This window comes from Nymphaea colorata, chromosome 2 (assembly GCF_008831285.2).
Source record: "Nymphaea colorata isolate Beijing-Zhang1983 chromosome 2, ASM883128v2, whole genome shotgun sequence".
Classification (NCBI taxonomy): Eukaryota; Viridiplantae; Streptophyta; class Magnoliopsida; order Nymphaeales; family Nymphaeaceae; genus Nymphaea; species Nymphaea colorata.
The window spans coordinates 33,636,784-33,657,965 of record NC_045139.1 but is presented as its reverse complement, the minus strand read 5'-3'; the positions used below and the strand labels follow the sequence as shown (position 1 = coordinate 33,657,965).

At 37.4% G+C, this 21,182-nt stretch overlaps 1 protein-coding gene across 3 annotated transcripts; it reads right to left on the bottom strand.

The window, feature by feature from the left end:
* Positions 1-637: 637 nt before the first annotated feature.
* Positions 638-19,389, bottom strand: LOC116248117 (F-box protein SKIP16). 3 transcript variants are annotated; one of them, XR_007572463.1, is made up of 7 exons: positions 19,069-19,387; positions 17,713-18,411; positions 3,711-3,929; positions 2,865-2,971; positions 1,802-1,884; positions 871-936; positions 638-809 (listed from the first exon to the last, which is right to left on the bottom strand). XR_007572463.1 is itself a non-coding variant. In XM_031620726.2 (6 exons), exons 1-5 carry the CDS (start codon positions 19,273-19,275, stop codon positions 1,806-1,808), a joined length of 1,311 nt encoding a protein of 436 aa, XP_031476586.1. In that variant the 5' UTR covers positions 19,276-19,387; the 3' UTR covers positions 638-936; positions 1,802-1,805. The 3 variants fall into 3 exon arrangements, 2 of the variants coding, with proteins under 2 accessions (XP_031476586.1, XP_031476588.1); XM_031620726.2 differs by having other exon boundaries at positions 638-936; XM_031620728.2 differs by lacking the exon at positions 3,711-3,929 and having other exon boundaries at positions 638-936; positions 19,069-19,389.
* Positions 19,390-21,182: the final 1,793 nt, after the last annotated feature.

Genomic DNA, 21,182 nt, shown 5'->3' with positions numbered 1-21,182 from the left:
ACATTCTTATGAAAAAATCGTGGATAGCTTCTCCAGTTTTCACACAAAAGAAACAAATTTTCAGGATTGGCAAATAGTAATGGTTGGTTAAATGGGCAGAACATAGCTGGTTTGGTGGGCAGCTGTGTAGCAGGCACGTTGTTAGTGCCACGAGTACTGCTTTCTTAGACTGCAACACTCTAGTTGACAAGCATACCGTTACCCACTCAGGTCTCAAAGTAGTCTTAGACCCTGAAGTCACGGGAAAGAGGAAGAACTTCAGTCCTTCTTCGGGCAGCTTCCGCTCAATTGACAAATAAGGTTCACAACTCGTAGCTATGTTTATAAGATTAGCTGCTGAAGTTCAGAAAGATAAGCTGCCTTTCCAATGATTTCTGCTCGTGCTTATGAACACAGGGAAAGAAAGAGACCTATGTAATGGACCAAGAGGAGGTCAAAATCACTCGCCACCCCTTACTGATGGTTGTATTTTGGTTGGAAGTAAAAATAACAGGCTACACGAATGAACAAAGGTGCAGCCAGTGACTCAAAACAGCCATCTTTGAAAGTCGAGACCTGTCATACCTGCGATTCTTAATCGCAGTAATGACCTCGTGACGATCACAAGATAAAGTAGTTCGCAGCTGTGATTCACTCATAACCAAAATAAAATATTTCGTGAACTGGATTTCAAATTCTGAAAAGGGCACAATAAATACCTTGAAATCATAAAATCCAGAATGGTTTTAAGCAGATCCCTTGTTACAACATCTTGAATTTCTCTGCACTTTCATGCCTATGTACAGAAGCATTTGCAACAGGAACTAGGCCACGAATCTGGCACGCAATAATTTTGTCACATCATATATGACAGTAAATTATTCAAATAGCATACTTGGCCCCCTTCTTTGTCAAAGACGAGTGCTTCATGGTCTTCGGACTTCAGGTGAAGCGTTCCTGCCATAGGAGAAGAAACAAAAGCACCTAAGCCAATTAGAAAAACTACACACACATAAACACAATCTTGTGTGTGTGTATATATATATATATATATATATATATATATAGAGAGAGAGAGAGAGAATGATGATTCTAACTATCCAGAATCACTCATTTTATCGAACTAAGACTGTTTATCTAATGCAGATAAATGATTGAGAGAAAAACAAGGAAAAAAAAGATGATGATTTTAACTATTCAAAGTCACTCAGCCATCTAATTAAGGTTGTCTAAAGCAGATGGATGGTTGAGAGGAAAACAAAGAAAAAAAAGTGTGAACTATTACTAAATGACGAAAATGACTATCACCTTTTTCTCCTTATTTTTTCCTAACTGTCCTTCATGATGAACCAGACGGCCCTGGTTGGGTGACTCAAAAACTAGAGTCACCACTCAATTATATATATATATATATATATATATATATATATAGATAGATAGATAGATAATGAGAAACGAGTTAAACTAGTTCCAAAAGGGGACTGGTTTTTCGGGTGCACTCTCTCTTCTGGGATCCACAAGGTTAGGGTGGGGAGGATGGTTGTAAATAAATGAAAAGAGAAAAAAGTAGAAGGGAAAGAGATAAATTAGATGAGAGAGACAAAAAGGTGTGGGTGAAAAATCAGTCCCAAATGGGACTGGTTGAACTCATTCCCCAAATATAATTACAACCTAAATTTTGTTTCAGTCTCTCACCTCATTGAATGCACATTCAATGAAGAATGATAAACATAGAAGGTGCTCAGTTTACTGAAATATATAGTCACGAAGTAACTCACTGGAGTGGATATACTAAACTTTTAAGCAGCAAAAAGGTGCTCACCTGATTAGAATATATACTCTGGAAGGCTGACCGGAAACTGAGCGATTTCAGCATCAAAAGGTCTACCTTTGGGGCTTCTTAAACTACAAATAATTGATGCAGTTAATAATTCGTATCAAAAGTTGCTTTTGCTTCAGTCACATGCATTCTTTGTGTGTGTGTCTGTCGGTGTGAACTTATGAGAGAACACTAAGGAGATCCATAATGGAGATCCTAAAGAGTGGACCACCAATTCCGAACCTCTGAATGGTAAAAAAAAGTAAAAACCACCTACTCTTTCACAGACAAAGAGATGCATCACATGTGTGAGAAAATGTGGAAAACATTACATGTGATCCAATTCCATATGAGAAACCTTGTTTTGCATGAACAGAAAACATATATACAAAATGAAGAAAGCTGATCATGGATTTTAAACCCCTGCTGCACAACCATATTTCCAAGGGTTTTTCCTTTATCCCGGATTAACTGCAAATGTGATCTTGAGGTCTGAAACTATCTTGCTTTTCAATGTTGTAGTGACTAATGTGAAGTTACCCTCAGCCATTTTATCTAGAAATCCAGAAAACCTGATCTAGAATTCAAGTTTTAGGTTAAAAATAAACTGAACCAATTAAACATATTAGCTGACGTGTATCTCCGTCATTAGTTTTTGGATCATCGCAAAACTGTCAAACATTAGGTTATGGCAATCCAAGCACTGATCACCTGGATGACATTTCCAGGATTGGACTCCAGCCCTGAACGGCACATAAAAGCTAGATTTGCATAAGACGTAAAAGACTATTCAGAAGACAAAAACAAAAGTTTTCCGTCAACTAAACTGAAGACCAATCAAGTGGAGGCAAATTTTGCTCTTCAGCAAAAGAAGCTTCTTGCTAAATCATGATGTGCTCCTGAAAAGAATAAAAAATAGCGATAACATAGAAGGCCAAGAAACACAGAAAAGGTGTTACTCCTATTATAGTTGTGGCACCGAGCACTTGTTGACAAGCTCCAATGCCAGGATTCACAAGTATAGACTATGTGAATTTATGAGGCATTATTAGTATATGCCACATACCTGCCAGGTACAAATGTGAAGGCACCCTCAGCTGAACCAGAAGATGATAGTTGGTTGGTGCAGCTTTCATATACAAATTCTTCACCATCTACATATAGTAGAGGATACTGCACCATCAAAGAATAAAGAACTGAGATCAGCTTTTCCAATTTTTTCTTTCTTTTCCTTATGAAAATTGTCACATGAGATCAGCTTATTGAGAAGCTAGAACAGCAAATAATGTTCACAGAAAAATGCTTGAACACTCACATGAAAAAAAAAATAAAAAACTCATGATCCATATGACAAATGCACCCTACGAGAACACCATAAAATATAGAAGAGAAATAATTTGTTAAAGTTTATCCATTAGCCATATTGATAAGTTGTCAGCCTATGACCTGATAAAATTAGAAAGCATTTAAAGATTACCTTTTTTTCTTTTCTAAAAACCTAAGAACCTCTTCATCAGTTGGGGAAGAAACAAAAGTTTTTCAGGTACCCTAAATGGAATGAACCAACATGTGTTCATCTAACTAAAGGACCTTCAGGATCAACATGACATGCAGTTCTCTGAACCTTAAGAAGGGTATCTAGTAACCAACTTTTGGTAGCCATCATGGTCTTCATTGAGAGATCTGTTAAATAAACCATGTCACACTTACAATAACATCAGTAACTGATCCAACCGAATCATGCAGTAATTCCATGGACAGCATGGCATTCAGATCATTCAGGAACTGCTAAACCAATGTTCACTGTAATAATAACATGAGTACCACTACTAAAAGAAAAATCATGTGATAGTTATGTTAGTGCATGGAATATTAATCAAGATACAGCAGATAAAGAAGATGCACTTTCCACCTTTCCAATCACAGCCTTATCACTGATATCAGACACAACAGTGCCATTTGCCCGGAAGATCCAATGCCGTGAATAAAGCTGACAAGAAGTCAAGCACGTGCCATCTAATATATTTCCTTGAGAAATAAGCCGCATGCGAATTGAATAAGAGAAAAAATACTTGTCCGCTTCACTTTGAAGATCACTATTTTCTGGAACAAAAACAGCAGATGCACGCACCTGAAACAAATATCCTATCATACTCAAACCCGTGCACATCTACTAACATACTTCACATACATGAATAAATGCTATTGGCAACATTAATTTTAGGTTTTATCAAAGAAACTATAAGAACATACTAATCAACAGGCACAAATTATTAAAATATGCATGAATTGGCCCTGGAGGCAACTTGCCAACCAAACTCTCAGGATGTTACGGGCATTCACAAAAATCAAGAGAAACTTCCCGATCAGAATTTTCTTAAACTACGGATAATAACAGAATATGAAAGGTGTTGAACAAGAAAAGTTTTATGTTTTAGGAGGTTCCTTGTAATATTAAAGAGTTATAAGATCTCTTTAATATTTTCCTTATTTTCCATTGAGTTATTTTGTAAATCCCTTTTTACCCTAATCTCTTTTATAAGAGAGATGAGGGTTATCGTAATAGAGGGTTCTCAAGGTTCAATCTCACGGCAGCTTCTCTCTCTCACTCTCTTCTTCTCCGCTGCAACATGGTATCAGAGCTACGGACGTTACTGGAGACTTGAAGCACACAGCCAGCGCGCGGACGTGACGCACACCGTCGGCGATCCTCCGTCTCCTTTCAGGCTTGCTCTCTTCTACTTCCTCCGTTTTCTTTCTCCTTCACCTCTCGCCTGTTCTAGTTGTTGTTTTCCAGCAACGGAACAGTGTGGAGGAGTCTATTCACGCTAGGAGAGATGCGTGAATAGACTCCAGCCGTGGATTTTTCAGAAGTGTATATAGTATCGCAGCTGTGTGGGAGTCTGCGCTGATTAATCGCCTATGATTTGATATGTTATATGATCAACGCAGCCAAGTGGAGGACTGCTATCTATGACGTCTATGGCAAGTTTATGTTGATGGTTTTATTTGCTGTCGTTATTCATGATCTGTGAAGGATAAACTGTGGTATAGCAGCGTTAGATGCATAAATAGATAAGTCGTTGGTCAGCGCAAACAATACAAACAGTGGGGATTCGTTTTCAGTTGTGGGCTTGCTGGTAGCAGCGTTTTTCTGTCTTCAGATTGCAGTCTTCTTTGTTGTGGTATTGCTGTCAACAGTTGGACAGCAGGTTGATTGTTTCTGCGCATCTAACGTTGCCGTGTGGGACGTCTGTTCTTGTTGATCAGTTTCTTTTTCAATAGAAATATATATATATATTCTCTCGCTATTGGTGGTTGATCTCTTGTGGACAGATTTATGATGGCTGAAAGTAATAAATCTGATTTTTCTCATGAAGTTAAAAGTGGAGGAAATCCATTTTCGTATGGTTCTACTGTAAAGTTAGATGGATCTAACTATGAGATTTGGTCTCGTGTGTTTATGATGTCTGTGATTGGACATCAAAAGGAGCATGTTATAGAAGAAAACGAACCTGTTGAAAAGAGTGGAAAATATAGTTCATGGAAGGGAGATAATAATATTGTCATGTCATGGATCATGAATAGTGTGCAACCCCAAATTGCATCAACTATTGCACACTACACCTCGGCTAAGCAAATGTGGGATTTCTTGAAACAGACTTACTCGAATGATAGGAATATTAGCAAAATATTGCAGGTAGAGGAGGAACTACTTAATCTGCAACAGGGTGACCAAAGTCTTGCTCAGTACTTCGCTTCCCTTAAGTCCATCTCTGAGCGACTTAAAGCATTACGTCCTCCATGTCCAACATGTTATAAGACCCATGGTGAACAGTCTATGGTTGCGAAATTCCTACAGGGTCTCTCCTCTGAATATGCAGTAGCAAAGGCTCAGATGCTGACTGGAGCAGAAATCCCTGATCTAGCTGAAGCCTACAACAGGCTTAGTCGTCTTGCTGTGACCCTCTCTTCACCGGCCAGTGATATCCATGCCTCTGCCTTAGCAGCTTCAGGAGGACGTGGACGCGGTTTCTTCAGGGGAAAAGGCATGGGCCGTGGGTCAGGAGGAGGTCGGGGGAGATTTCAGTGCACTTATTGTGGGAAAATAGGTCATTTGGAAGACAGATGTTGGGATAAACATGGTCGTCCTACTGCAGCGCCATCCTTAGGCAGAAATGTTACATCAAAGCTGGGGAAGAACTCTTTACAGTCTTCTATTGGAGCGGCCCAAACAGCGTCATCAGTAGTAGATGGGTCTTTATCTTCTTCTCAGCCTAAGACAATGACTGTGAGTATCAATATGTCAGAGTATGAGGACTTTCTAGCACACAGATCGACTCAGCCATCGGCCTCCACAGTTATGACTGACAGCGCTATGTCTGTTGACATTATCTCACATGATACAGGTACTACTTGGATTATTGATTCAGGGGCATCGAGGCACTTTTGTAGTACGCCTTCTATGTTTACTGTGCTACACTCACTACCTCAGATACGTCATGTGAGACTTGCAGATGGTAGATTGTCACCCATTATGGGATATGGAGATATCAAGATCTCTCAATCTATGACTATTCCCAATGTGTTATATGCTCCTAAGTTTCCCACAAATTTGTTATCTGTTGGACAATTGGTTAATGATTTACATTGTCGTGTTACGTTTGACTCTGGTTTATGTTCATTTCAGGACTTGCCAACTGGGAAGACGATTGGTGGAGGCTATGAGAAAGGGGGCATCTACTTCCTGTCGGATCCCGTGGGTATTGCAGCATCATCGATCACATCGTTGTCCTCCTCGTTCCAGTGGCATCTCAGACTTGGTCATCCATCTGTCTCCAAGCTCCGTCATCTCCTTCCACATCTCTCCTTACCAGAGTCGTTCCAGTGTGAAGCTTGTCAACTTGGCAAACACACTCGTAGTAGTTATTCATCGAGTCTTAGTACGTCCATTTGTGGACTATTTGATCTTCTTCATGTTGATGTGTGGGGTCCTAGCAGAGTTGCTAGTAGGTCAAGATTTCGTTATTTTCTTGTCATCGTAGATGATTATTCTCGAGTCACCTGAGTTTTTCTTTTGAAGGAAAGGTCTGAAGTCGTATGTACTCTCAAAAACCTTATTATTGAAATAAAGACCCAGTTTGGTATTCTTGTTAAAAACATTCGCACTGATAATGCTCTTGAGTTTAAGGCATCTACCTTAATGAAGTTTTACTCAGATAATGACATTTCTCCTCAGTTTACATGTCCCCATACTTCCCAGCAAAATGGAATAGTTGAGCGAAAATATCGTCAACTTTTAAATGTGGCTCGTTCCCTTATGCTTCATACTAATCTCCCTGCATATTTTTGGGGAGATGCTATTCTTACTGCTTGCTACTTAACCAATCGTTTACCCTCATCCTCCATTGATAACCAGATCCCCATTAAACTTGTGCACCCACAAAGATCCTTGTTTCCAGTGGCTCCCAAAGTATTTGGTTGCACATGCTTTGTTCACATTCTTGGACCCACACGTGACAAATTGGGAGCCCAAGCCATTAAATGCATTTTCATTGGCTACTCCAGAAACCATAAAGGCTACAAATGCTTTGATCCCTTGACTCAAAAAGAGTATATCAGTGCGGATGTCACATTCTTTGAGTCTCAACCTTATTATAGCCTCACTCCTATGTCTACTGAGATGCCACGGTCTCCAGACCCACTACCTATTCCTCCTATTCCTTTGGAGTCGTTCCTTGTTGAATCTCCTTCGTCTGTTGTGTCCAAGTTTCGTGATCCACCGCTGGTCTACACACGTCGACATGACCCTTCTCATAATCTTTTGCCAACCGTTTCTCAGGAGGTAAGTACATCTGAAGCGCATAGCCCTACTCATTCTGATCCTTGTCAAGACTTACCTATTGCTCTTCGCAAAGGCAGACGACAATGTACTTTACATCCTATATCTCATTTTGTGTCTACTGATGGGGTTAGTAAAAATATGCAACAATTCATTCATGCTTTGGCTGCTCATACAATTCCTACGTGTCACCAGCAAGCCTTATTAGACACCCAATGGAGACGGGCTATGCAAGATGAGATGGATGCCTTAGTGCAGAGGGGCACTTGGGAACTTGTTGATCCTCCTCCTCGATGTGATATTGTTGGCTCAAAGTGAGTATTCACAGTTAAGTATAATTCTGATGGTTCTTTGGAACGATACAAAGCTCGATTGGTTGCTAAGGGCTACACGCAGACCTACGGTGTGGATTTCTTTGAGACATTCTCTCCAGTTGCTCGGTTGGGAACCATTCGTCTTATTATTTCTGTGACTGTCCACCATGACTGGCACATGTATCAACTAGATGTCAAAAATGTCTTTTTGTATGGTGATCTTGATGAGACTGTCTATATGCAACAACCACCGGGATTTGAACGACAGGGGGAGTGTGGAAAAGTGTGCAAGCTGAAGAAAGCTATTTATGGACTCAAACAGAGTCCTCGTGCGTGGTTTCACAAGTTTTCCGAGGTAGTCTCACAGTGTGGCTTTGTGAGATCTCCTCTTGATCATTCCTTGTTTATCAAGAAGGCTTCCCGAGGTATAACTGTTCTCGTGGTTTATGTTGATGATATTATCCTGACGGGTGATTCTGATCAAGAAATTTCTGATGCAAAGTTGTTTCTTCAAAAACACTTTGTGACGAAAGATCTGGGTCCTCTACGATACTTCTTGGGAATAGAAGTTGCTCGCAATGGGGAGGGTGTTGTTCTCTCTCAACGGAAATATGTTCTTGATTTATTGCAGGACACAGGGATGCTAGGAGCTAAACCGACAAATTTACCTATGAATCCACGTATACATCTTCATGATGACCAAACAAAATTAGTGGATTCTAGATCTTACAGATCCCTTATTGGAAAACTTCTATATGTTACCGTGACAAGACCAGACATTAGTTTTGCAGTGGGAAAACTAAGTCAATTTATGGAAAAACCAAGGAAAGTTCATTGGGATGCTGCTTTGATGGTGGTTAAATATCTGAAATCTTCTCCTGGCAAAGGCCTTTTGTTCACAAAAGGCAAGACTCTGGAAGTGGAAGCTTATAGTGATGCTGATTATGCTGGCTCAGTAGAGGACAGAAAATCTACCACAGGATTTTGTGTATTTGTGGGAGGCAATCTCATATCGTGGAGAAGCAAAAAACAAGGTGTGGTGTCAAGATCTAGTGCAGAATCCGAATGCAGAGCTATGGCTCAAACAACAGCAAAAATGACGTGGGCTAGATCCATGCTATCCAGCTTAAGTGTGTCAATCACATTTCCCATGAAGATGTATTGTGACAATCAAGCAGCCACACACATTGCAAACAATCCAGTTTTCCATGAAAGAACTAAACATATTGAGGTGGATTGCCATTACATTCGAGATCTCGTTCAACCAGGAACCATTGCCACTGTTCATGTTCCTTCAGAAGATCAAGCTGCAGATATCTTCACCAAAGCTCTTCCTATTGGTGATTTCTCTAGATGTTGTGACAAGCTGAGCATGTTTAATATGTATGCTCCAGCTTGAGGGGGAGTGTTGAACAAGAAAAGTGTTATGTTTTAGGAGGTTCCTTGTAATATTAAATAGTTATAAGATCTCTTTAATATTTTCCTTATTTTCCATTGAGTTATTGTGTAAATCCCTTTTTAGCCTAATCTCTTTTATAAGAGAGATGAGGGTTATCGTAATAGAGGGTTCTCAAGGTTCAATCTCACGGCAGCTTCTCTCTCTCACTCTCTTCTTCTCCGCTGCAACAAAAGGAACATTGACTCTTTATCATTTATAGAAGTGTGGTAATAGGATGTGAAGTTTTATAATAAAAGGAAATACAGAAAAAAGGAAAAAAGTTATGCTGGGAAATGCCAAAACTTAAGAAAACTACAAAAATATTACCATAATGCTGTAATTATTTCAAATTCCTTATCTCATGAAAAAATCACAACACTTTATCTGGTTAAGCAATTTTCATCCTATAGTGACAAATTGCATGACACATTTTAAGATCACAAACAAGTTTGAGAATGGTGCAAACCTACCTTCAATTTGAAGGAAAAGGAAAAATAATCTTAGCTCATTAACTGCAATTGGAAAATTGTAACCTGGCAAATCATCCTTCATAAATAAGAAACAATCTAATTGAAGGGATTGGTACTCTCTTAGCAGAACGCTTACAAAGTCACCTCCAGGCAATTGACACATAAAACCATAGCAAAAGCAACAAAGAGCAAAGAGAGAAAAGGAAGCACCAATAATTAATGGCTAACCTTGGATAACACAAGGGTGGAATGCATAATCAGTAATGTTACTGTATAGAGTACCATTGCCATACTCTAAGCATCATGTCGAAACTTAAAAGGATGCCTACTGTTGTGCGAACAGTCAGTGTCGTTCGACAAATGAATAGGCCCACAATTGCACATCCAAGTGGTACACTGGAACATGCAGAACAGGGCACCCCTACGTTCCATTTGAGATTATTTTTGTGTTCCATCAGAATGGCATAACACCTAATTCACACGGGTGCGCCAACTATGGTGGGCACCTGCACCGATGCAGGTGCAGCCCGACACGGCACCCGACTCGGTCAAACCAAATCGGGTGCTGCTACAGCACATGTTCTTCTTTTCTCTTGTTTTTTTCAATTTTTTTTCTTTCTCTTATCTTTCCCTCTTCTTCTTTCCCTCTTATCTTTTTCCCTCCTTATTTTATTTAATAAAACTTTGAATTTGTATGAGTCTAGATTAAGCTAACCTTGAAAAAAAAAGGTTTTAAAATATAGACAAATAAAATTACTTATAAAACAAATAACACACACACACACACATATATATATATGTATGCTCTTGCCGCATCCTCACCCGCACCCAATTTTTTTTGGGACTTGCTGCATCTAGCACCTGCACCCCGCACCCATGTGACATAGCATAACACAAAGAACATACTTTTTCTTTCTTCTTTTGTTGGGAAATCCACTTTTCACTAGGTAACCTTTGTGAAAAGTGACTATAACAGTCACAAAGAATACATATAATACCAAAAAGGCACTAAGGCCAAGTGAAGAAGAGTAATACTCATTCAATAAACAATATAAAGGCTGTAAAACACAGCTTATACTTTACAAAGACTGTTACAAGGATATTTATAAGAGAGAATAAGAAGAGATGAGCTAAACTAGCCGTTGGGCTAGTTCCAACAGCTCTTAATAGAGCTGTTGGAATTGCCAACGGCTAGTTTGGCAGAAATAATAAAAAAATAAAAAATAAAAAATAAAGAGAAAAGAAAGAAATAAACTAAATCCTAAACTAATTCCTAACTAATCCTAAACTAGCTCTTAACTAAGATAATACCTAATTAAGAGATAACAACAATAAGAAATCATATTTCTTAACACCCCCCCTTAAACTTACGGTGCTATCACCGAAAGTTTATCTAAAAGAAAGTTGAATCTGGGAGAACATAGAGGCTTTGTGAAGAAATCAGCCAGCTGGAACTCGGAGGAGACATATGGAAGTTTGATAGTCTTCTTCAAAAATTCTTCACGAACATAGTGACAGTCCATTTCTATATGCTTTGTTCGTTCATGGAATGTTTGATTCTTGGCAATGTAGATAGAACTCTTGTTGTCGCAGCATAAATCAGTGGGTTCTTCTATCTTTATTCCCATATCAAGGAGCATTTGGCGAAGCCAGACAATTTCCATAGTTGTAGAAGCCATGGCTCGATATTCAGCTTCAGTAGAGGATAGTGAGACTTTCTGTTGCTTTTTGCATTTCCATGAGATGAGTGATTCTCCTAGAAAAACACAAAATCCAGTAGTTGAGTGTCTATCATTAGGATCTCCTCCCCAATCAGCATCAGTATAAGCAATCAAGTTCAAGGAGGAAGAGGAAGACATAAATACTCCCTTGTTTATTGTTCCCTTAATATATCTGATGATACGAAGAACAGCTCCCATATGAACGGTTGATGGAGCATGTTGAAATTGACTCACAGTATGAACTGCATGAGCAATGTCAGGCCGAGTGATGCTAAGGTACATCAAGGATCCCACAAGTTGTCGGTAAGGAGTGGGATTGGCAAGTGGAACTCCATCATCAATCTTCATCTTGCTTTCTAGTGCTTCAGGAGTTTCTGTGACCTTATCATCTGTTATGCCTGATTTAGCAATGATCTCTGCAGCAAACTTAGTTTATGACAAAAAATATTCTCTAGTAGAATATGCAACCTCAATACCCAAGAAGTACGTTAGAAAACCTAAATCTTTCATTTCAAAAGTTTCTTGTAGTAATTTCTTACATTCTCTAATACCTTCCTTATCACTACCTGTAATGATCATATCATCAACATACAGTAGAAGAATTATGATACCTGCAGTAGTATACTTAACAAACAAGGCAGTGTCAGTTAAGCAAGAATGAAACCCATAATAAAAAATAACAGAATTAAAACGGTCAAACCAAGCTTTAGGAGCTTGTTTGAGGCCATAAAGAGCCTTCTTAAGTCTAAGAACTTTCCTTTGAGGAACAGACAACCCTGGTGGTACTTCCATATAAACCTCTTCCATAAGATCCCCATTTAAAAAGGCATTTTTAACATCCATTTGATAGATATTCCAGTTTTTAACAGATGCTAAAGCAATAAGGGTCCTAACAGTAGTCATTCTAGCTACAGGGGCAAATGTTTCCTCATAGTCAATACCATATTCTTGAGTGTAACCTTTGGCAACAAGCCTTGCTTTATACCTTTCTAGGGATCCATCACTTTTAGTTTTCACCTTGCATACCCACTTGCATCCAATAGTCTTTTTCCCTATAGGTAAATCTTGTATTTCCCAAGTTTGGGCTTTTCTCAAGGCATCCAATTCTTCTAACATGGCATTCTTCCACTCAATATATTTGGATGCTTCATTAAAAGTAGAAGGTTCAAAGTGAGAGTGAATGACATTAATTCTAGCTCTATGAGATGGAGTAAAAGTTTCATAAGACACAAACCTATTGGGTTGTCTTACATTTCTAGTGGATCTCCTAAGGTTTTCTCCACTTTGAGTTGGTTGGAGATCAATGGTCTCATGATGTTCTTCTTCACCAACTTCTTGTTGCCGGTTTCTTCTATGATAAGTGATTATATCCTTGGCCATTCTACTATCATTACCACCAGTGTTGCTATCATCACCATCATGCATTTCATTATCACATTGAGAAAGGAACTTAAATAAAAAGGAATAATCATTATTGTGTTGTGACTCCCCACAATTTTTAAAACCACTTTCATCTTCACAAAACCTTACATTCCTTGAGACAATGATCTTGTCTTTAATTGAGTCATAACATTTGTAGCCTTTTTGGGTTTCAGAATAACCAATAAAAGCACATTCAATAACTTTTGAACTTAGCTTATCAGCCTTGTCATTAAGAACAAAACATTTGCATCCAAAAATACGAAGTCTATTGAAATCGGGTTCATACTTGAATAATTTTTCAAACGGAGTGGTATTATGTAAAACTTTTGAAGGCATTCTGTTTATAAGATAAACAGAGGCAAGTGCGGTTTCAGCCCAAAAGTTTTTAGGCACATTTTTGGAAATAAGAAGGGTTCTTGTTGTTTCAATTATGTGCCTATGTTTTCTTTCTGAAAGTCCATTTTGTTGAGGTGTTCTTGGACAAGATTTTTGGTGGACTATCCCATAGTTTTTCAAATATCTTTCGAACTCATTTGAAATGTATTCACCTCTGGAATCAGTCCTTAAAATTTTTAATTTAGCATTGAATTGTGTTTGTACTAACATGTGAAAATTTTTGAATATCTCAAAAACTTCGGATTTATATTTTAGGAAATATATCCAACAATACCTAGTGAAGTCATCAACAAAGATCACATAATATGATAGCCCTCCTTTTGACATGATAGAAGAGGGTCCCCATACATCGGAATGAACAAGCTCAAAAGGCAAAGAAGAGAAGAAGTTCCTTTCTCCAAAAGATAAAGATTTCATTTTTCCATGTATACAATCATTACATTTAAAATTTTCAATATTGGTAGGGTTCATCATAGACAATTTTCTAACATTTGGATGACTTAATCTTTGGTGCCAAACATTGATGTCCACATTTTCAACATAGTGACAAAACTTTTCTTTGGGGATGCATAAATTGTCCATGTAGTAAAGGTCCCCTTTTCTAAAACCTTCCCCAATCAATCTCCCGGTTTGGTGATCCTGCACCAAACATTTATTTGATGAGAAAACAACATCAAATCCAAGATCTGAGATTTGTGACACAGAAAGTAAGTTAAGATTAAGTTTAGGAACATAACTAACTTTTGGAACAAAAAATTTTTGTTTTCCAAATTCTTTTTCAAAATTCTCAATCCCTTTAACACTTAAAGAAGTTCCATCGGCGGTAACAACATTTGATTCTTTTCTTGTTCTTTCAAATTTGGTCAAAGATGATATATTTGGTGTCATATGAAAAGATGCACCAGAATCTAAAAGCCAAGAAAACATACCAGGAGTGTTGGAGATGGATGCCGTTGTTGCTAGTGCTCCGGAATTTGACTCCTTGATCATGGGTTGAAGGGCTGTCATGATTTGATTCAACGTTGTGGATATAGATGATAGATCACATCCTTCATTTGTGACATTTGCGGCCTTTCTTTGATCAAATTGTCTAATGTTGTAATGTCCACCTTGAGGATATGAAATTCCCCGGTTGTGTTGCCCTCCTTGTGGATATGAAGTTCCTCCTTTGAGAAAATTTCCTCCAAGATTCCGCGATTGTCCTTCATTGTTGTTCAACTTTGGGCAACTAGGTCTTATGTGACCCGGTTCATGACAAAAGTGGCAAATAACTATATATTCTCCTCTAATTTGATTCTTAAAGTGAGGAGGTCTAAAAGACTTGATGTTGTTTCTAGGTCTAGAGGCGGCTAAGGCTCTTTCTTCTTCTTGTTTTGAGACAAGAACACTATCTTTATCCATTTCTTTGGATAGTTTCATTCTAGTTTCCTCTCCACTTAGCTTTGTAAGAAGTTCATGAATGAGTGGAGGAGAGGATGAAGAAAGAAGGGCTGACCTTATTTGTTCAAATTCGGGCCGTAGCCCTTGAAGGAATTGAAAAAACCGAAATTCATCTATTTCATTTCTTCTAATCTCATGGCATTTGCAGTCCAACCCTAGTTCGGGACTTAGTTGATCTAACTCATTCCATACACTAGAGATTTCCATGAAAAATTCTCTAACATTTTTCTCTCCTTGCTTGATACTTTGGGCCTTTTGAATCAAAAGATACTTTCGGGCCATATCTTTTTGGGTGAATATTCCCTTAAGATATTCCCAAACTTCACTAGCCTTTTCATAATACATAAGATTTTGGGCAATTCTAGGTTCAATACTTCCATAAATCCATTCTTTAATCCTAGAATTTTTAGCTTCCCAATCGTCTAATTTTTTGTAATATTCATTCATAGCATTTTGTCTTTCCACTCCATCTAGTTGTTTTTCAATCCCATTTTCTATTTTGGTCAACTTGAGAGTGGGAGGGATAGACGTACCTCTTATGAAGCCCCATAAATATTTTCCTTTGATATGCATTTCCAAACATTTTGCCCATAGTGTATAATTGGTTCCGTCAAGCTTGTATGGAGCATAATAGCTTCCTCCTTCAATTGAAACTTTGGAGTCTTCCATGAGAGCAATACTTGAAACAATAATCTCCAAGGAAGTCAAGAAAAAACTCTTCTAGAAATTTCACCAAACAGTTGGTGAGCAACCGCAGCAAAAAGGCCTTCAAAAAATTATATCCTCCAGCAAAGAATCTCTTCAATCAAACCAGCAACATAAAATCTCAGCAGCAGCCTTTAACAAGCTTTGAGAATCAGCCCACTGGCTCTGATACCATGTGAAAAGTGACTATAACAGTCACAAAGAATACATATAATACCAAAAAGGCACTAAGGCCAAGTGAAGAAGAGTAATACTCATTCAATAAACAATATAAAGGCTGTAAAACACAGCTTATACTTTACAAATACTGTTACAAGGATATTTATAAGAGAGAATAAGAAGAGATGAGCTAAACTAGCCGTTGGGCTAGTTCCAACAGCTCTTGATAGAGCTGTTGGAACTGCCAACGGCTAGTTTGGCAGAAATAATAAAAAAATAAAAAATAAAGAGAAAAGAAAGAAATAAACTAAATCCTAAACTAATTCCTAACTAATCCTAAACTAGCTCTTAACTAAGATAATACCTAATTAAGAGATAACAACAATAAGAAATCATATTTCTTAACAACCTTATCCACCCAAATCAAAGATCTCACAAGAGAGCACCAGTACACATGCACAGATGGCTGAAACAGAACATTTTGAAAAGCATCTTCTCTCGTTCAACAGTCCAGGAATCAAGCACCTCCCAAGGGACATCAATCATCATCAAGCCTGTATCACTACAGCTGAAAACACCAGTTTTCAGGTCTTAAAACCAATGTTGTGCATAACATAGCGTATGAATGTAATTTTTAAGAAAACCAATACATTACACCCTTGCCGAGTATAAATTACAAAATACACCCATACCATACAACATGACATGTAAAAGTGTACCGAAAGTTGCACTTCCAATGAGAGATGACAAAAAACTATTGTTTCTTTATTTTAAAGTTAAAAATTTTGTTAAGGCTGCATACTAAGATTGCATAAAAGGACATTCTTATACCTTACAAAGAAAAAATTTAGGACTTCTCATGCAGCAAAATTATGGCTACATTGTTCTTTGAATAAGAGCCCATGTTTTATACTCTAAAAAAAAATTACTAATTAAAACTTACGGACCATCAAACTATTTCACTCAGGAGTACGTCGTGCATAATAAAACTTACTGATACCCATTTAACTATTGAGAGCAATTGCAATGGTCAATTCCAAATTTTAATTATTTCTAATGAAGAAATGCCTGTCGAAGATATGCAATTCATGCATTTCATAAAGAGCATTTTCCATACTTTCTTATCTTTCTTGTTTAATTTTTTGCCATTTTTAAATAATTAAAAAGTTCAACTTGTGATTTTTATGTTGCATTACATATGTAACTCCAAAGTGACATTAGAAAACTTGGGTCCAGGGAACATATATACGTAACTCAATCCTGAAAACTCTATATTTTTATCTTCACACGTGTGCACACACACACAGAGGAGAAATGAATTAAACTAGTTCCCTTAGTGACTGGTTTTTCAAATATTCTCTCCCACTAATGATCCACCAACCCTAGGGATGGAGATGTGTGGAAATGAAATGAAAGAAAAGAAAAGAAAAAGATGGGGGAGAGGAAAAAAGCTACAAGAGAGAGCAAAAGGAAAAAGGGGAATGTGGAAAACCAGTCCAAAAGTGGGTTATTGAACTCATTACCCATATAATATGCATATAGCAAGAATATAGAAATAACTATCAAAGAATAACCTCATAAACAAAAGCAACTGCGAGTTTGGCCTCAGCAGAACAACAAAAGTAACTAAACCAGTGCATTAGATGGAATGAGAAACTTATTTATTCATAAGAGAAAACTTTCTACGAACATTAATAATGAAACAACAAAAAATCAGAAGCAAAATACATCTATATGACGAAACTTTTCGCAACTAAGCTAACCATCATGTCTAAATGCATATAAAATGGCTTAGAGGATTTTTAGTTATCATTTTCCAGAGAAATTTTGGCATGGACAAATTTCATCAAATACAATCATGAATAGAAACAAACACGTGTCATAGTAGCTAGAACACCCAAACAGGAGCATCCATGTGACATAGATGGTGAAAGTTAGTCATTTTCGGAACCCATATTTGTATGAAATAAATAAAAAAAGGCAAATTGACAGCGTTACTGTGCTTACCTGAACGCCATTAGTTATAGCAGTTGTACAAAGTGGTGAAGTTTCTGGATATAAGCTAATTCTTTTGATATTCTGCTCTTTGCGTACTCTATACATCCCCTTGTGCAAATGCCTACCATATTCCTCTAGCCACAGAAGCAAAGCATCTTGTTGATTAGGGACTGCTTGAACCAATTCCTTAGGTACACAAGGCATCATTTCTCCACTGGCAAGGTTTCCAGTACCAACATACAACTGACTATTAGAACAATCCAGGAAAAAGAACTTGTTCAAGTGACAGGAAGCTGCCATAACAACACATTTTTGCTTATTAGAAGGAAACAAGAAAGCTAATTGCATAGTTTTCCTAAATATTTCACTTAAAGGCAGCAGATGCACATTCACTGAATGATCATAGAAGGAGTATCCACCAATAAGGCCCAAGGAAGCCAATTGCTCATTTTCAAAAAAATCGAAGTCCTTGATTTCTTGGCCATTGACAAATCGGTAGATGATTCTTGTTGCAAGAGGAAATTTTACTTCCATTCTTTGTTCCATCTCATTAATTTCGGATTCAGATGCACCTCTTTGCAGTGTAGATAATAGTTCTGGAAAATTTTCTGATGCCCAGCTCTTAATAGCATCCCAACAGGATTTAACTCTTCTCACAAGTGGCAGCGGATACATGTGAAAAGACTCCTGCCAAGTTTTATATGCTGCCTGCATACCACAGTCTCCAGGACAAACATACATGAGATATATTCATACAGGAACTTGAATTTGAAGCATTACGTATACTTTTCAATGCCAAAAAGCAGTACCATATGTAGAAATTAAGTTTGGAATATAAATGTGGTCAATTACACAGAAGAGTGATACTAGAACTCATGTTAGAATAGCCTGGAACATCGATCTGTTGGAAATAACACCTAGAAATTTAATAGATTCGATAGAAAGAGGAAAAATTGATCATATAAACAAGCAAAAGAAGGATATGGGATACAATTGACTGGACCAAAACATCAAGACTACATATGCATTACAAAAAAAAAAATTGAACATCCACAAGCATGGCTAAAACATGCAAATTGAAGGAATGATATTCTAAGTTTGCAAATTTACAATAATTAGAAAACGTTTTAATGAAAAGAAACACAGTAAACAAGCAACCCAAAACAAAAGAAACACCTCCCAATGACACCATTTCACGAGGGAAAAGATAAATAGATAACTAAAATTACGTGCTTGCCTATAACCAAATGAAGATGGGAAATCAAACCACCCGCCATATAAAGCAAAGAAAGTGAGGCATCTCTTGCACACACACACACACACACACACACAGAGGGGGAGAGAGAGAGAGAGAGAGAGAGATGCCTTGAAAGAAGGGGATGGGTTGCCATGATGGTCCAGAGGAGCGGAGATGCCGAAATCGGCGAGGCAGAAGGACGCCCAGATGCTGTCATCCAAGGCGGCATTCCTCAGGGACTTTGAGAGGCAGGAGAGCTGGGCGGCATGCCTACCTCCCACCTTCGACAGGACGTTGTGCAACACCAGTTCTTCGCAATCCTGCAAGAAAACCATTCTCTCTCGCCACCGCCTCTCTCTCTCTGTCTCTCTCTCTCTCGCCACAGTCACAGCAACTCTGCAAAGGCTCTCCTCAGAACAGCGTATGATAACTGCCCATGAAAATGTCGCGTTTACATGGGTGCCACAGAACGGAAGATTTTGATTGGAATAAAATAAGATTCGAATTTAGTAAGTTTGCCCAAAGCTAAATGAATAGTATTTATTATATGATATATTGCAATCTAATACGAACCAGATAAGTTGTAACTTTTGATTAGTTTTCAGATTTTAAATATTTTACTTTAATTTTTAACTTTTTTGTGTTTTTAAATGCTTATTAATCCGCTGCTAATTTTTATTGGAAGGTGTCGTACAACTTCTTTTGCCAAAAGGGTGTAAAGCTTATCAAGAATTAAATAAATAATTTTATGCAAAATATGAAAATTCAAACGTTTGTTTCGTATGTTTCAATGATCTAATACGGCCTAGAAAACTTATGACTTTTGTTTAAATTTTAAATACTTCGCTGGATTTTCTTATTCTGTGTTCTTAAATGCTTGTCAACGTTCTGTTCTTAAAATTTTTCTCATAAAATTGTCGTGCAAGTGGTTCGCCACGACTTTTTTGGCAGTAAAATTAAAAAAAAAATTATTTATTCATTTTCAATGCATTGTAAAATAATTCTATTATAACACAAATAAAACTAGAGATATATTAAACAAACAAAAATCTTAACTAAATGTTATATGAAATGGGAAAAGTTAATCATAAGGTTGATTAAAAATTTGTTTCAAGTTAAATCCACAGTTCTAATCAACAGAGGATTTGGGAATCATGAATCTAAGATTTTCTCAATAATCAAATTGATGAGTTTGTCAAAAGCTCCTCCTTCTTGACCATTGGGTTTAGAGCTGAGTTAGCTTGCTAAAACACTCATGAAAATTGAACAAAAAACGGCCTTAAATTTCAAAATATAAGGTTTGCAAATTCATGGTGTAATTTTGCGTCTTCAATGAAATGATTTTAAATCTTTGTTGAAATAAAAAATATAAAATTCGAGACTTGTGTTTGGTTGAAAGAAAGTGTCTCATACTTCATATTTGAAATTCATGGAAGGGAAGGGGGGGCCGCCTAGGCCATGGCCCCACCCCAGCCAATGAATTTTTTTTTTTACATTAAAAAAAATAATATTTTTTAATTGTATAATATATTTTTTGTATTAGAATTCAGTTTGGCCCTACCCAGATCCAGAAGTCGAATTGTCGGCCCGCTCTTGAAGAAAATCCTAACTCCGCTCTTGAAGAAAATCCTGGTTCCGTTCCTGTTTGAAATAGATCTCGTGTAGCGTGTTTTTACTGATATGACAAAAAATCTATAGTAAATAAAATTTATGGCCCATCAAAATAAGGATCACACTAAGAAATCCTTATTTTGCTTTTCTGCGTTGAGAAAAAGTGGGAATCTTAAATCCATGATTATCAAATCACAAACATTTTAGATAAAAGGTAATCAAACACAACACCCCTCAAAGAGACATTCTATCAAGGCTAGAATTTGTGACAACTTGGTTTTTTCAAGTAGTTTTGGCGCGAAATTATTCACTTCATTTAGGATTTTCATAAATCCAGTTTTGACTTTCACTTAATAAAGTCTTAAAACATTATTTTAAAGGCAAATGTCAGGCAAAACAACGCTTTTGCTTCCAAAACAACACTTAAAAAGAGTGTTGCCTGAACACACCCTATTATTTAAATCTTTAAGATTTTAGATCACCTCATGTCTAAATTATAGAGTAATCAAACACCCTTATTGTATTGGGTTTTGCCCAACAAAAAAGTATACTCAATAAGTGATCCTGCATTGTGACTTAAACACATGCATGTCTTTATTATCTCTTCTTATAAATCACGCGTTTGCTCGAA

What these genes read in the sequence shown, in the direction of transcription:
- LOC116248117 (XM_031620726.2), bottom strand. Translation starts at nt 19,275, where the DNA reads ATGGTTTTCTTGCAGGATTGCGAAGAACTGGTGTTGCACAACGTCCTG. An exon ending in ACCCATCCCCTTCTTTCAAG is followed by an intron (nt 18,412 to 19,068) that starts GCATCTCTCTCT and finishes TGTGGTATGCAG; the next exon opens with GCAGCATATAAAACTTGGCA. An exon ending in CTATAACTAATGGCGTTCAG is followed by an intron (nt 3,930 to 17,712) that starts GTAAGCACAGTA and finishes TATTTGTTTCAG; the next exon opens with GTGCGTGCATCTGCTGTTTT.